The 15,952-nt window shown below is 39.0% G+C and overlaps 1 protein-coding gene across 4 annotated transcripts in view; it reads right to left on the bottom strand.

Annotated features, from left to right (window-relative positions):
* Positions 1 to 443: 443 nt before the first annotated feature.
* Positions 444 to 15,952, bottom strand: part of CYRIA (CYFIP related Rac1 interactor A) — a 91,661-nt gene continuing 76,152 nt past the window's right edge. For all 4 annotated transcript variants that reach the window (XM_042464309.1, XM_042464329.1, XM_042464323.1 and 1 more), the window contains 8 exons: positions 14,291 to 14,396; positions 12,571 to 12,707; positions 12,374 to 12,451; positions 10,033 to 10,149; positions 9,653 to 9,732; positions 4,504 to 4,630; positions 2,906 to 2,976; positions 444 to 2,214 (listed from right to left, as the gene is read on the bottom strand). In XM_042464309.1, coding sequence (XP_042320243.1) covers positions 2,151 to 2,214; positions 2,906 to 2,976; positions 4,504 to 4,630; positions 9,653 to 9,732; positions 10,033 to 10,149; positions 12,374 to 12,451; positions 12,571 to 12,707; positions 14,291 to 14,396 — 780 coding nt within the window. In that variant the 3' untranslated portion in view covers positions 444 to 2,150. The remainder of the gene's footprint in view (positions 2,215 to 2,905; positions 2,977 to 4,503; positions 4,631 to 9,652; positions 9,733 to 10,032; positions 10,150 to 12,373; positions 12,452 to 12,570; positions 12,708 to 14,290; positions 14,397 to 15,952) is intronic.

The following is a 15,952-nucleotide window of genomic DNA, read 5'->3' on the forward strand; positions in this document are numbered from 1 at the left end:
GGATGGAACCATGGCAGTGTAGTGTGAATAGACCCTGGGTTGTTTAATCAGGAATTTATGCACTGGCTTCCTAATATTAAAACTATATAATACTGAAAATAACTTAGATTTGTGTGTTCTCTTTAGGATGTTGTTGCCAAGAAAGGAAACCATTAATTTTCAGAGCAGCTTCCCAATACCCAAGTGTTCATGCAAGAAAGGGGAAGTTTATATCATAGGAGTGGAGGCATTAAAAACGAGAGTAATGCTGATACAGTCAATTCTCTCCCTCTTCTCAAGATCACATGGCATCACATGGTATCATATTGTGTGATACATTGAGTGTATCACACAATGGCTACAGATTTAGTTGAGGGCAGAATGATCAGGTCCTGTCAGCCTTTGGAAATTTCTCTACCCAACTATTACACCACAAATATAATCAAGATTTGACCCACAGGAACTAAAAAACAGAGAACAGCTTATTGTTTATTTTGTAATTTTCTAACATCCTGTCATGTGGCTCAACAGAAACTCTGTAAGGACAACTGAAAACATTAAAATATACAAAACAATTAAAAGAAGTGACTGAGTTTAAATGGCTTGCAGTGAGCCTCAAATGATGTGAAGCTTCCGCTAAATAAATCTTTCACAAATGGTGCCCAAAAGAATTGGTTCTTCGGGAAGTTTCGTCCTTGTGATTCCCAAACGACTTCATAGGGACTTATAAATAGGCTGGGCTAGGAGGCCTATGCTGAATCTAAGCCTGCATCAACAGATTTCCACAGTGAGGGAACATGTGAACACCAAGTCTGGTACACTGTCTGGTTAATAAATATGAGTGGCATCACCTGTCACATGCAGAGATCTCTGAGCAGTGAAGAAAAGCATAAAGAGAAAAGCAAGAAATTTCATATAGAACAAAGCCAATCTCAGTGCAATTTATAATGAGAGCATACAAAACCAGGTAAAGATATATACAACAGTGCTGCCCACCTCTTGTTGGACTTCTGAGCATTCCCACATATTGGCCTGATTCAGATGTTTGTTATGTTTTGCCCTAAGCTGAGATATATATGAGCTTTGTTCTCCAGTATTTTGTCTGTGCACTCTTTTCCTCCAACAGTTTGAAGTTATTTTAAGATCTAGGCTTGATTCAGTTCTGGTAATGAGAAGTTTCCCAATCTGGATGAAACAGCCATGGTGAACTGCAGCATGCAGAGGAGGAGGACTGAATGGCACAATTATAGAATGTGTGGGCACAAGGCTTTTGCATATCTTGGCTCAATAAGCTAAGATATATACATCTGAACCAGACCAATATTTCTTTGTATCAATAATTCATATTACACTTACTTGCCAAAAGGCACTCTGCAGACATATGACTACAGAAGGCTTAGTTTGTTTGTTGTTTGTTGTATTTTTTTTAAAAAAAATTAGATGTACATATGCAGGCCCCTTTGCATAACTTCTTTAAGTTATCAGGAAAAGGAGACCCCTTCCACCTAAACAGAGGGCCTCAACACCTTACACAATCTGTGTATTAGTGTCAAAGGGACTAATGTACTCAGTATCCATTGTGTGATACACTCAATGGCTACAGATTTAGTTGAGGGAAGAGTGATCAAGTCCTGTCAGCCTGTACAAGATTCTATACACCACGGTCTTTATAAGCCAGAGCTTGAAAACATTTACCTTCTTGGACTACTAATGTCAGAATCCCCAATATCTCCACTGGCCATCTGATTGAAGGGTTCCAGGAGTTATAGGCCACAAAGTTATGCTTCCAAGCTCTATGGCATGCCCATTTGTGGAACTGCTCAGAAACCACAACAAAGAACTTCTGCATACTTCCACAAAAACAAACAAACAAATCCCAACCAACCAACAACAAAAAAGCAAGGCACATAGACCATGTTGTTATTCATATATTCAAATTAAAGGTATCTTTTAAAACGGTTGAAAATCAAGACTAGCCATATAAAGAAGTTGCTGTGGCTACAGTCAGTCAGTCATGTTATTGATACAAAGTCCACATATTACAGCAACAGGAAGAAACCAGTTGTTCTATTGTGTAAACTACGCATATGTATTAACACCACACACTATTAAATTATGTAAACAAACATGTTCTCTAAATAATACAAAAGTCCATTTGTCAAAGGAGGGTGCTACTGAAGCATAGCTCGAACTTGTTTTGAAGTAGATTCATCGTTCAGATGTTTCGTGGTGAACCTAGAAGTTACAAAAAGGGATAGTTAAAACTCTTATCATGTGAATTTGAACCACAATCATTTTCACGCTTCATTCATTGCCTGGATAAAGGATGCTGCCACATCTTGCTGCTTTGCAAGATACTGCAAGCACATCTCCTTTCTCCACATCTTGTGTGCCGGTCCAGCCTCCATCTACTTCCTTTACCACTTCCTATCCCCTTTCCCTTCTTCATCCCCATAATTATGCCATACCTTTTTCCTTGGTGAACTTGTATTACCCCATTTTCCTCCCTTCCCATTCTGATACTTAAAAACCTATGGCCCTGTGCAAACCTTAGAAAAATTACCCTTTTGGATTTCAGCTCCCAGAATCTCCTAGCCAGCATGGCCAGCAGTCATGCTGTTTGTCTGCAGAATTCTGGGGATATAGCTCCCCCCCAAATTATGTCTCCAAGCTCTAGTTCTGCAAACCCACTTACACATCTCAACCAGTATGCAGCCCAATTCTGCTCTAGTACTCATCCCATATTACAGCATCCCACCACCTTGGCCTCCTGCAGCAGGAAAGATTTCCAGTTACACTGACAACAAACAGGAGAGCTTCTCCAAATTGCAATCCGTCAATTTTAATTTTATTACTCTGTGGGTGGTGCCACACACATTATGAATATAAAACAACCAGACTAGGAAAAATTAAGAAAAACACTTACCTGAGTGCGTTCAAGAGTCCTTCAACAGTGTCTGGTGGCTCTTCCCTTAAAACCTTTATGCAACCCTTCATCTGAGGAAAAACATATTCAAGAATAAATCCTAATTCGTTTTTTAAAAAGGGTGGGTAAGAATCCCACGTGTAATTATCTAGTCAGAATGTGAATGAAACACAGACTGATTCTACTTGCAGACAGCCATGAGATCACATAGCTCTCTTTTGTTCTTCACACAATTTATTCTGTTTCTAGGCTGCCCTGTAACAACTAATCTCTGGGTGGTATTCATAGGTGATTGTAAGCTCCTCTTCCTGTCATTTTCAGTTTTGAGTCAATTCAAAATATCGTCTTCATGGTGGGAGAAGATTTCACAGGGCTCTCTCAAAATTCTATGACAAGTACATCCAGGGGGAACTCAGAATAGTTGGGAAGCACAGACTAAGGACTGCACTGACTGAGTGACATTAAAGGCAGACGATCAGGTCTCCCACCTATTCTTCAAATAAAATAATAATAATAATATAATAAAATTTTATTTGTATACCGCCCTTCTGAAAATCAGGGCGGTGAACAGCATCCAATAGCATACAATTAATCAAAAGACCATACAAATACATTAAAAACAATTCAATAAAAATAATAAAATTATCATGGCGGCATACAATGCTGACAACGGGGGGGGGGGGGGAATTACTGGTCAGGGGTAGGCTTGTTCGAATAGATGGGTTTTTAGCCCCTTCCTAAATTGGGCTAGGGAGGTGGCTGAGCGGAGCTCGAAGGGCAGCGCGTTCCAGAGGTTTGGGGCTAAGATGGAGAAAGCCCTCCTAGAGGTGGAATTATATTTCACCTCTGGAACTCTTAGCAGTAGCTGCCCTGAAGATCGAAGTGCGCGGGGCGGATTGTACGGAGAGAGGCGGTCCTCCAGGTACCCTGGGCCCAAGCCATTTAGGGCTTTATAGGTGATTACCAACACCTTGTATTGCGCCCGGAAGCAAATAGGCAGCCAATGTAAGTCTTTAAGGACAGGTGTTATATGACTGGCCCTGGCAGTGCCAGTGACCAGACGGGCTGCCATATTCTGCACAAGTTGCAGCTTCCGAGTATGGTACAAGGGTTGCCCCATGTAGAGCGCATTGCAGAAATCCAACCTAGAGGTTACCAGGGCGTGTACAACAGTTTCAAGGTCTCCCCGGTCGAGGTAGGGAGTTAGGGAGTTAACATGTAGTTAACTCTTTTCTCAATATCCTCACCTACCAATTCCCTTTCAATGTTATGTTCCCTCACTGTAGCCAGGTTATGAAATGAGAAAAGAACTCAGTTTGGAAAAGCATTTGCAGCAGAAAACAGGTATACAGAAGAATGAATGTGTGCTTGCAGACCCCCAGCGCCTGCCAACCAACACACACACACACACACACACACACACACACCATCTCAGCAAATGTGGATTTGTTAATATGCATGTATGCGTTTGCCAAGGTTACTCTGCTGTTTTTTCTAAGCCTAGAAAACAGCTCATGACTAACACATCCACTGTCCTCTTGACAATACCCATGAATTTTTGCTGAGAACTAGAAAACTCTGGTCTACATTATTCTTACATCTATCTTGGAGGCCTTGCAAAAAGCTCCCACAGGATGAACGTGGTCATACAGAATGATGACGCCAACCATGACTCTCATGCAGAACATAAGGCTTTCTTCACTGGTGAATCTACTTCTGTATTCTCTGGAAAAAAATGAAGGGGGAGTGGGATCAATCACAGCTTTTATTGTGCCTTGATTTCCTCTTTCAAATTAAACAATTTCACTTTCAAATTAGCAAAGGGGTTTAATTCATGATAAAATTAAAGTTAAATGACAATGACCTCAAAGAAACTGGCACCTCAACTATTCCTGGAAAATCAAACGAATTTGTAACAAAGGGGAAATGAAAAGTAACTCACAAAGATGAGAGAGATTTATATATGTCTAATAGGATTTACATATTAGTAAGCATGGTACAGTAGTTAGGATGTTATGTAGTGAATCCTGGATCGATCGTACTCATCCCCCTTATGCAAGCTTTTGCTGGTTTGAGGGAGAATTGTAACTGGGGTTCTGCTTCAGTCTGTTGCACCAAAAATCACTCACTAGACAGGGTAGAAATGCCAGCCAGCTGCTTCTTAATTCTAAGCAACTCGGGAACAGACTCCACAAATCACAGTGGCTGATTTTCAGTAAATAGTGACTGGGGGAATTGGTCTGATATTCACTGCATAGCACCCTAACTATGGTGCTTATGCATCCCCAAATCCTACATAGGATTTTGCCTCATATTAACATACCTTGATATGCTGGGGTTTCTTCTGTAGCACTTAAGAATGTAATATCTAGCATGAAAAATTAACATCCTCTAGGTAGCAGTAGGCGGTAGAGAAAGAGTTCAGACCCAAGTTTGAAAGAGAGGCAAAGCATGCTTAGGATGTATATATACTCTCTGTAGACCTGATTCAAGATTAGTGGCCATGCTCCTTCCTTACACAAATGAATTTTCCTCTACTATGGCTTCCTGTACTCTACTAGATTCTCTACTATGATTCCCCACTTGGCCAGCTGCAAGCAGCCCGCCAAAGGATTTTGGGTGGCCTGCGAGGATGTGGAAAGACTTCAAGGCTCCTCCAATGTTTGGCATTCTCCTGAGGAGAAAGCCAGGCAGCAGAGGAGAAGGACAAGCAAATGCTTACTGAGCAAGGCTCCTCCAACATCTGGATTTCTCCTGAGGAGGAGGCCAGATTGCAGAGGAGGAGGAAGACAGGCAAATACTTGCCCTACAAGGCTCCTCCACTGCTAGGCTTTCTCCTGAGAAGGCCAAGTGGAAGATGAGGATGGGTGAACACTCGCAATGCTCCTCCACTGCTCGGCTTTCTCTTGAGGAAAGGGTCAGGCAGAGGAAGAGAAGGACAGAATTAATATGAAAATATTAGCTAATATTTATTAATAGTTAATTTAAACCTATCTGCTGCCTGAAGAACTTAATTTATTTTAATATTGGCCCTTTCATACTGCCAAGTTGTGCAGGTCTGCCTTAGGCAAATCATATGCTCTCAGGGGCAGGCAATGACAAACCTCCTTTGAACAAATCTTCCCAAGAAAACCTCATGATAGGTTAGCCTTAGAGTCGCCATGTTGGAAATGGCTTGAAGGCACACTACACACACACACAATGGCTTCATGGTATATTTTACAACAGGGGCAAAGTGTGGACCTCAGGCCACATGCCTATTCTGGGACTCATTTTGTGGCTCCTGGAGGCCCCCAGAACTCCTAGAATGCTTTTAAAAATATAATGTAGCCAAAGAAGCTTAAAAACACTGCCACAAAGAATTGAAGAAAATAAGAAATAATCTACGAAGAGTTTAGAGATTAGAATAGAAGAATGTTGATTAAGATAAGAGGAAGATAAAGTAAGTGAAGAGGAAGGTAAGAGTAGGTAGAGTTTTAGATAAGAGAAAGAGATAGGAGAGAAGTGATAGAGGAAGGAAAGTGGAAAGGGAGAGTTTAAGGTAAGATGAGATGGTTAAGATAGGATATAGAGAATAGAGAGAGAAGTAACGAATAAACTCTTGCAATAGAGCAATAAGACTAGAGCATAATGTATAGTTAATTATTATATGTTTATTTTTGTATGTCTTGGTTGTATTATTATTGTTTTTCTTTTTTGTTGGTCTGTTTTGTTTTTGATTTCTTTCATATTTGTTTGTGGTCATAATTGTATTATATTGTATATATTACGTATAATGTGTATTTTTAATAATAAAAATTTATAATAAAAACAAAACAAAACACTGCCACAAAAAAGTGATAATTTGGGTCTCCTTCCTCCCATGGCCACTCCAAAACTCAAAATAAATGTGAAACTTGGTCATATTTTTGGCAGATCCCAGAACAAGAAGTGATGTACTGGGAGTGACTACATGGCCCTCAGGAGAGCTGGGTGTGTGTGTTAATGGATTCTCTGCAGTTTCCTTCCCTTGTTCTGAAATCAAACAAGTATTAGAAATGCACCATAAGTCTCCAATGTTCTCTCTTTTCAGAAAAACAAAAAACCCAAAGCCAGCCTCTGTAATTTCTCATTACCGAGCTGAACAAGCAGCATTAGGAAATTTTAATATTCAATATTTAAAGTTGCCTCAGGATCTTTTCTGCAGTTTTTGCCACAAAACTGTTATTTTAGGCTACTTTACAGGAACGCTGATTTTTAGAGATTTGTAACATGGATTAGAGATTCATAACATGGATGTATGGATGGATGTCCTAAAGTTTCAAACAGCAGGGAATAGTGATAATGTTTCAAATAATAAATAAACAAAAAGTTAGGAAAAGATGAAGTGCAAATGTTTGCACTGTCTATAAACAATCATGTCAGCATGGGTGATGAGCACAAGGTTCATTAGGTCTCCCTGACAATTTCCAAACATCAAAGCTTGTAAAAATATACAATGGGCTAGAAGGGTAAGTCATATGGAAAGTGACCTGTTTTAAAGAACTCTGACCCATCCCTTTCTGTCCTGCTGTATCTCCCCCCGCCCCACTTTAAATATTTGTACTTTAAAGATATATTGATAGCAGGGCTAGCGTAATTAACTTAAGCATTAAACTCTTATCCAGTATGTCCTTTGTCGACTTAGAGAAAAAAAGATCTTTATAAACATTTTTGCCTCAGCTTGGAAAAACCTCAGTCAAAGAGTCTTTTGAAAACATGACAATAAGCATACAAGAACCATTAAAGTAATATTAAACATGGATGATGACTTGGATTAGGTACTGTGTTTTTAAAATAGGGTTAAAACTGAAGAGGGCTCCTGGCCCTTTAATGGCTGTGCAGCAGAAGGAATTTCAGCAGGTGTTACTTGTCACACAACCAGATAAAAAGCAACCTCTACAGAAATTCCTTCTCCCCACAACCAATAATAATAAATAAAAAATAAAACTTTACTTATATACTGCCTCTCTGTCCTTGACAATGAAAACAGGAGCCCTCTCCAACTTTTATTCTGGCAATCCCAATTTAAATCACAAAGTACAGTTCAGCCCATCCTCAATTTATGCTCATTCACACAAAACAGAACTGAATCCCGCATCCTATAATGCACTGGGTCTATAACCATGCCCAATTATTATAGGAAATTGAAGGCCCTTGTATACCTCTAGCAACTCAGTATGGTGAGTTGCCATGTGCAGCAGCGAGGAAGAGTGAGGAGACAAAGTTTTGGGGAATTCGGTCACATCTGGTGATGAAGGACAAAAACTTTAAGCAGCTATAGTTATAATTACAACTGAATCAATGCTAGCAAAGACTGTCGAAAACAGCCTTTTTGGTTAAGTTGTTTCTACTTGTGAATGTTTCTAACAGCCTTATCGCATGAGAAAAAAAGGCCGAAATGGAGCATGAGAGTAGTGGCTTTCTCTGTGCCTCTCTGCATGCTGCTGTAGCGCTTCTATTCTCTTTCTCACAGAGATGGCTGTAAAAATGTGTCTTTTGTCGCACTGGAAAAATCGACAAAAGACACGCTTTTACGACTGTCTACCTCGGGAAACCAATGGAAGTGCTAAAACAACACGTGGAAAGGCGTAAAGAAAGTCACTACTCTCTTGCACTATTTCAGCCTTCTTTTGTCATGGAATAATGCTCAAAATAAGTTTCTAGTCTGCTTAAATTATTCTTTGCTGCTTTGCATTGTAAATGGTTTTAAAATTTAAAATGTGATTTAAACTGTACATTACCCTGGAATCCTATGATACAGCCGAGATATAAATATTTTAATAAATGAAAGAAACAAAATAAAAATAAAGACGTTTCACAACATGGAAACTTTATTTTGGCCTGTCTGTATGGGGCTATTATTTTGTATTGCATACTCCCTTACTTATACTTTATAGCTGAAGCAATTATATAGTTGCCATTTGTTTATTTGCATTGAAATAATTATATAGATGTCATTTGACTGTATATAATCTTATAAATTGTTATATATTCTTATACATTACTTTGCCTAAAGGCTTTTGTTGTTTTTTATTCTCCACATTTCTCATGGTGTTACTCACTTCCCTATTAATACTTTTTTGAATCTCTGTTCAGAGTTTTCTCCTTCAAGTTCTATACAGAGAGGAACACAGGGAAATTTGGGGTGGGGTAGAGGCTAGTGTCCCTCATCGTCTTTTGTATCTCATCCCTCTTTCAGGTCTACTTGTATTCCAGATTAACAGATGTAGAAAAGAGATACTGACGACTCCCCCACGTATGTCTTGCACCCATTAAGTAATGGAGTGGACTAGGAACAGTATGGTGTGATGGCAGGCTATACATAGAATTTCCCTAGATAATGGCACTATAAATAAACAATAGAAGCAGCAGCAGCAGGAGGTAAACACTTTGTATGCATGCCCACTAAGTTTCTTTAACACCAGTGTATTTGTTCACACATATTTTGTATGTTTTTCAATGCATGAAAAAAAAAAACTCAAAAATTGTTTAACTACGGCTGATAGGGAGATGAAAGCGAACAGCCAAGTCTACAATGCTTCTTTCATACTCTCTGAAATAATCTGCCTGTTTTACTCCCTTTTTCTACCCTTAGAGAGAAGGTTATAAATGAACTACTTCTACAAACGTTTAGTAAATTCAGATTTCTTTGAGGCATTACATCAAAGTAAATACATAAATAAATAAAATGAAAACATATGTGACCATTGCTCATAAACAACTTACGGTGTTTCCAGCATGACTTTACATACACTGGCCATTGTACTCAGACAGTCAGTTGTATTCTCGAGTGGCAAAGTTTTGTTCTAGGAAGATTAAAAACAAACCAAGAGAAATAATAATCCCAGTCATTCTATCATTTACCATAATTTGGTTCCATTTAAAAAAAAATTAAAAAGGAAATATTAAAAATTTCCTGATTGGCAACAGAATAAGTTACTGCAAGTGATTTTAATAACATATGTTACTGTTTTATCACTGTTTCATCACTAGACTTTATGGCATTTTTGTTCTTAACACTATAATATCGTAAACCATTTTGAAGAAAGTGGTACAAAACAGTTTTAACTGAGCAAATGAAAAAAATAAATAAAAGCACCACTGACTTCTGCAACAAAACGTGTTGTGGCATTGCTCAGAGTTTTCAGCACCGGTGTAGCTTCTGCATAAAACAGGGACATTCTATTAGCCATCTCGTTGTTCACTTCACTCTCAATGTCGAGCTGATAAGAAAAACAAAGAAATTCTATTTTAAAAAGAAAAGAAAAGAAAAGAAAAGAGAAAGAAAGAAAGAAAGAAAGAAAATAATTCTACTCCAGTGGCTGCCAGAATAGATTATTGGTCAGTTGACCAAGCGACCAGTCCATCATTTTGCTCCCAAGACACCCGGAAGCTGACCAGCAATCACAAGGGTGAGGCTTCAGGACGTTTCAGGGGCATGATGTTTACATGCTGCATGCTGCCAGTGTCTTGTGGCCAAGCCGCTTAAAGCGGCTTTTTACTAGCTCAAATAGGACCGGCTCCAGAGAAGATTGTGGTCACGGTGTGTGGTTGCCATGGCTCAGGAGCGACTGGCTCCGGGGTAGCCCCAATCAGCCCTTTTTGGGCAGTATGTTTTGTCCCCCTTTCTTATTGAGTAATTTTAGCAATTTTCTTCCTGATTTGAGAAATATATTTCTGTACAAGATAGCTGGTTCCTGCATAGAAAATGCTGTTTTTTCTGCAAATCAACTATTTGTGAATTCTGTGCAAAGTAAGTTCTCAATTATAGCATTTTCTGCACAGGAAACAACTTCTGTGCACGAAAAAAAGCACATCTACAGTACATAGAAATATAATTTCCTATGAAAAAAATCTTGTTTCTTGCCTAGAAAATGCTATTTTCTGGGCAAGGCAACCATATGTGAATTTTGTGCAGAATAAGCCCTGAGCTGCCACACTTGAAAAACACATTTTTGATGATTTTTCAAATACTTTTCATGAAACCATCGAAGAAAAAGGATAGTTTAAAGAAGATAAATTTTAAAATCCTAATGAATATGCACAAGTCCTTAAGTACACTTAAAATAACTCTTTATACCCTGCAGATACAAGTAAATAGAAACATCAGGAAGGGGCAATAGCTCACTAGTGGCATATGATGTACATACAGAACAGCCCAGTTTGAAACTGAAGCATATTCAGCAAAGGCTGGGGAAACACTGCAGTACAGCTGTCAGTGTGTAAAAGCGATACTGAGATAGACACTGATCTGGTGAAAGACAGCTTCCAATGTTCATTTCTTAGGGTTTACAGGTGTCCCTTATTATAAAGGATGTCCCTTATTTGAGATTTGGAAAGCTTTTCCTGTTACTGGTTGAGTCTCCCTTATCCAGAATTCTGAAATCCAAAATATTGTTGGCCCCCTACATTCACTGACTTCTCTTTTGCAGGTTTGATTAAGATGTTCTCTCTAGGAATCTCTAAGTTCACTAGTGAAATTCTATGATCAACTTCTGGCAGAAATGGCCATAGAGTCACAATGGAGGACCCAGAAATTACTGGAGAAGTGTTCTCTCATGTTAAAAAAAAAAAAAACCAGCATCTGCAATTTTTATTTATATATATTCATGGTTTTTCCACTTTCACGGGGCACAGTTGCCAAAATCCAAAAACCAAATCCAAAATAGTGACACCTCTGCTTTCTGATGGTTCAATATACAAAGATTTTGTTTCATGCACAAAAGTATTTAAAATGTATATGAAACATTAATTAATTGTGTGTTTACACTTCGGTCCTGTTTCCAAGATAGCTCATAATGTATGTGTATGCAAACACAGATATTCCAAAATCCCAAAAAATAAAATAAAACCCAAAATCCAAAACACTTCTTGTCCCAAGCATTTCTGATAAGGGATATTTAGCATGTATACAGACCAAACAAGACACCAAAAAATCCTGTATTTTGTGGTGTGAGATCTTCATACAGAACTGTGTGCACTATGTAATTTATGGATATGGGCAATATGTTAATTTTAAAGAAACACATGAAATCTATATTTGCATTTGGTTTTGGGGTTGAATACCAACTTGTTAATAACTACTTCCTAATTGTCAATCCCATATGTCATGAATTTTGACTGACCCTTTTTGTTGTGAAAACCTGGCAACACTACTGCTTATACAAGGCTCAAGATAGTTCCATATTCAGCTATGTACATCTATATTAATACTAACACAGAATCAAGACTTTCTTCCCCTTTCTGCTATAGTTCTCTATAAGGTCAAAAAGCTGTTCCAGAGCATCCCTCAGACCTCTAGAATATAAGGCACATAAAAGGAGGGAAGAGGCATCACCAATTTTGGCAGAAGCAGTAGAGTACAGCACAGTTAGACCACAGGATCTTGGCCACAGTCTCCCAGTACAGTATGGTCTCCCAAATTCCCAAGAGGAAGAGTTTACTTACATGCATGTTGTTTATTCTGTTGCGGCTCAGTGTCCTCCGATAATAGCTGAAGTCATTTTGAATTGCTGGGTTTCTCATCTTAATAGAAGAGAACAAGAGAAAAAGAAAACAAGAGGAGAATCAGTCTCCAGAGCTTTTAAATCAATAAAGCAATAAGATATTTTTGTCTTAGTTGATTATCTCTTCCTATTACCAACCTTGAGTTCATCAAAGCGGAGAGTGAAATGTAAGATCTCTGCAAACTGCTTTGCTAAGGCCTGTTCTCTCTCTAAGTGCTGAGTTGGTGTATAGGGAGGACAAGTCAAAGATTCCAGTAAGCTCTGCAGTGCTTTCTCTGGGGGAAAACAATGCACACACAGAGAGACAAACATGTAACTTTATTTCTATTTCAAAAGCAGAGCCCTTCAAATTATAGCACATGAACTTCTATATGCCTCTGTTTGGTACAACTGTGTCAGCTAATAAAATAATTTTAAAAGAATTACAGATTGTCTGACCTTTTACTTAACTGATTAAAGGTGTAAAGACAATGTACCTCTATAAAAACTACAGAGGATATTCAAGGAGGGAGGCAAATTATCCAAAGTATGAATAACTTATAATTTAATAAATAAAGCTATAATTTAATAAACAAAGCTAAACAAAGTCGTTATAAGGCATATCTACAATGGCTGCTTAATCTGAGGGCAGTCCAGAGCATTATGCCTCAGATTACCTCCAGACCAACCACGACAGCATCCACACACACTGGGCTGAATCCGGTGCAATGCCACATCATTGTGTACATGGGCCAACTGAGCCAACACTGCTTCAGCCTTGCTAGCCCATCCCCCTTGGTAGTGCTACTACCAATGCTGCAGCCTCACAAGCCAAGCAGTTCCCTGCAAGAGCCTATCCATTGCCATTGCTTCTGCTGCAGGTCACATCTGCTGGGGTCAGAATGGGGTGACCAGACATGGGACCAACAAGGAGGGAATTGCTCTACCTCCTCCTTGTTGATCATATGGGCACCCTATTCTGATCTCAGAATGGTCAGGCTCTCACAGGGAGCTGCTTGTCCAGCAATGCAGTAGTGGCAGTTGCTCCAAAGAGGATCTAACCCCTTTCTTGCATTGCTCAGTGCAGGGTAAGGGAAATGGGACATGTTTACTGTCAGGCTAACAGAACCTATCCAACTAGCAACCAATCCAGCTGTCCAGGCAGCCAAAAGAACTGGAGGCACTCCTAAGTTTCTTGGAGACTCTGGAATAAACTGTGGGTTCTCTTAACACTGGATATATGGCTTAAAACAGACATGGCTGTATGTCATCTGGAGAGACTGCGCTGGGACCAGGATGAGTCCTGTGTATATCTTTAGAGCAGACAAGCTCTTAGAAGAAACACCTCCTCTTCCAAATACACTTTTATAATATACACTTTCATGGAATATAACTTACTTTATCATATGGAACTGATGTGACTGATTCAATGAAACCTATGCCATAAATGAATTAGTTTTAAGATGCCACAAAATTCTTGTTTGCTGTTGTCGTAATAAACTAAAGCGGCTTCCTTTCTGGAAATTTTATGCAATATTTTCAAGACTTTCCTTTTTGGTGGCCTCTTTCCAGTCCTCTAAACCCATGTATTAAAGAGGCATCATTTTCTTGCTTACAGATGGCTAGCAATACAATACTATTCCTAAGGGTATTAAAAGAGATTTTTTAAGATTAGCAGTAAGCCACTAGACAAAAAACAGGAGAATGAACAAATGCACTTATCTAAGCAACAACAACAACAGCAAAAACACCATTGAGGAGCATATATTTCAAAAGAAAGAAAACAGAATGCCACTGTCTAAGTAGTGGAGCAGAGGATAATCTAACTGAACATTCAGAAGCTACTACATTCCTTTGATGCTAACAGGTAGCTTCTTACCTAGTCGAAGAGAAAATTCGTAGAACCTCTTCAACCTCACAACCAGAGGACACACTGAATTCCAGGCTCTTTCCTGAAGCTGGATATCATTTGGATTTTGTATTGCCTGGAAAAGAAACACAGTGAAAATTTAATCCAGTTTATTTACTTTATAAGGGTGGGTACGCATTGCTCAGATAGATAGCATCTGAGAAATATCAAATACATAAGAGTGCACAGAACAGCAAAAGAGTAAGTTAGCAAATACACAAATTTGCGTATCCCTGAAAGAAATGTCTCAAATTCATTTATGATGGGATGGGTGAACTGCAGCCCTAATTTTATACATTTCTTAACCCAACATCACCCCACCCCCACTGAATGATGTATCCCTCCCCTTTTCAACCTATAGGGAGAAAAACAGAAAGGAAGATATCAAAAAAGGAAAGAGATATTCCTACTTGATCATTGGCTTTGGACCAATCCACCACTAACAGGTGCCTCCTGAAATTACTTTTGAAGGCATATGAATCACCCCAAATGTATTAGAAGAACGGTTCTAACTGTTTTTCTTTGGTCCAAAACATACTGCAGAAAAAATCCAGTTTGAGACTACTTTAACTGCACTGGCTCAGTGCTAGGTAATCTGGCAATTATAGTTTATTGTGGCACCAGAGCTCTCTGAGAAAGCAAGCTAAATGTCTCACAAAACTACAGTTCCCAGAATTCCCAAGCACCGAGCCAGGGCAGTTAAAGTGGTCTCAAGCTGGAATATTTCTGCAGTACATTTTGTTACCCTTGTCCTTCCCACTTTAAGCTTACAGGGCAGACTCTTATTATGTGTTTTTTTCCTTGCAAATGCTATTCTGTAAAGTATTATATAGATTGATAGTGCTTTATAAATTAAGAGCACATCATCATTCATAAGATCCTGTAAGATCTTAGGAAGAACTTCCTGACAGTAAGGGCTGTTCGACAGTGGAACACACTCCCTCGGAGTGTAGTGGAGTCTTCCTCCTTGGAGGTGTTTAAGCAGAGGCTGGATGGCCATCTGTCAGGGATGCTTTGACTGAGAGTTCCTGCATGGCAGGGGGTTGGACTGGATGGCCCTTGCGGTCTCTTCCAACTCTGTGATTCTATGATTCTAAGATAAAACAAAAAGGCACATACATCACCTCATCATGCTATGGTAAAGACTATATTTGAAGTCACAGCTATATAAAATCTCTCTTTGAAGTTTACCACACCCCGGCAGGTATGTCAGAAACCCTCTTGCCAATGGAAGTGCACAGGTTCCATCATCCATTACTTGAGTCATTAAAATATGTGCTTGCACTTCTTAGAATTAAGGCCAACCCAAAACAAAACAAAACAAAACAAACCCACTCACTTCCAGGCACAGATGAAATGCACAGCATCTACACCTGTACCATAAAGTGAAGAAATCTATGTGAGTCAAATTTGGGGTTGGCCTTAATTCTAAGAAGTGCTAGCACATATTTTAATGAGGTTATTGGTTTGTTTTTTTCCATCTTTGATGGGTTTATGTGCAATGAACATGAATGTCCTCACAATTTGTAGTTTTAAATTTTGCAACTTATGAACCCACACTTAAAAAAAGAGCTTCAGTACAGTCCTTGGGTATGCAAACTGGGGAGGGGGGCACCACTTCAGATTATTTAA

The sequence above is a fragment of the Sceloporus undulatus genome, chromosome 1, assembly GCF_019175285.1.
Source record: "Sceloporus undulatus isolate JIND9_A2432 ecotype Alabama chromosome 1, SceUnd_v1.1, whole genome shotgun sequence".
NCBI classification, from domain to species: domain Eukaryota; kingdom Metazoa; phylum Chordata; class Lepidosauria; order Squamata; family Phrynosomatidae; genus Sceloporus; species Sceloporus undulatus.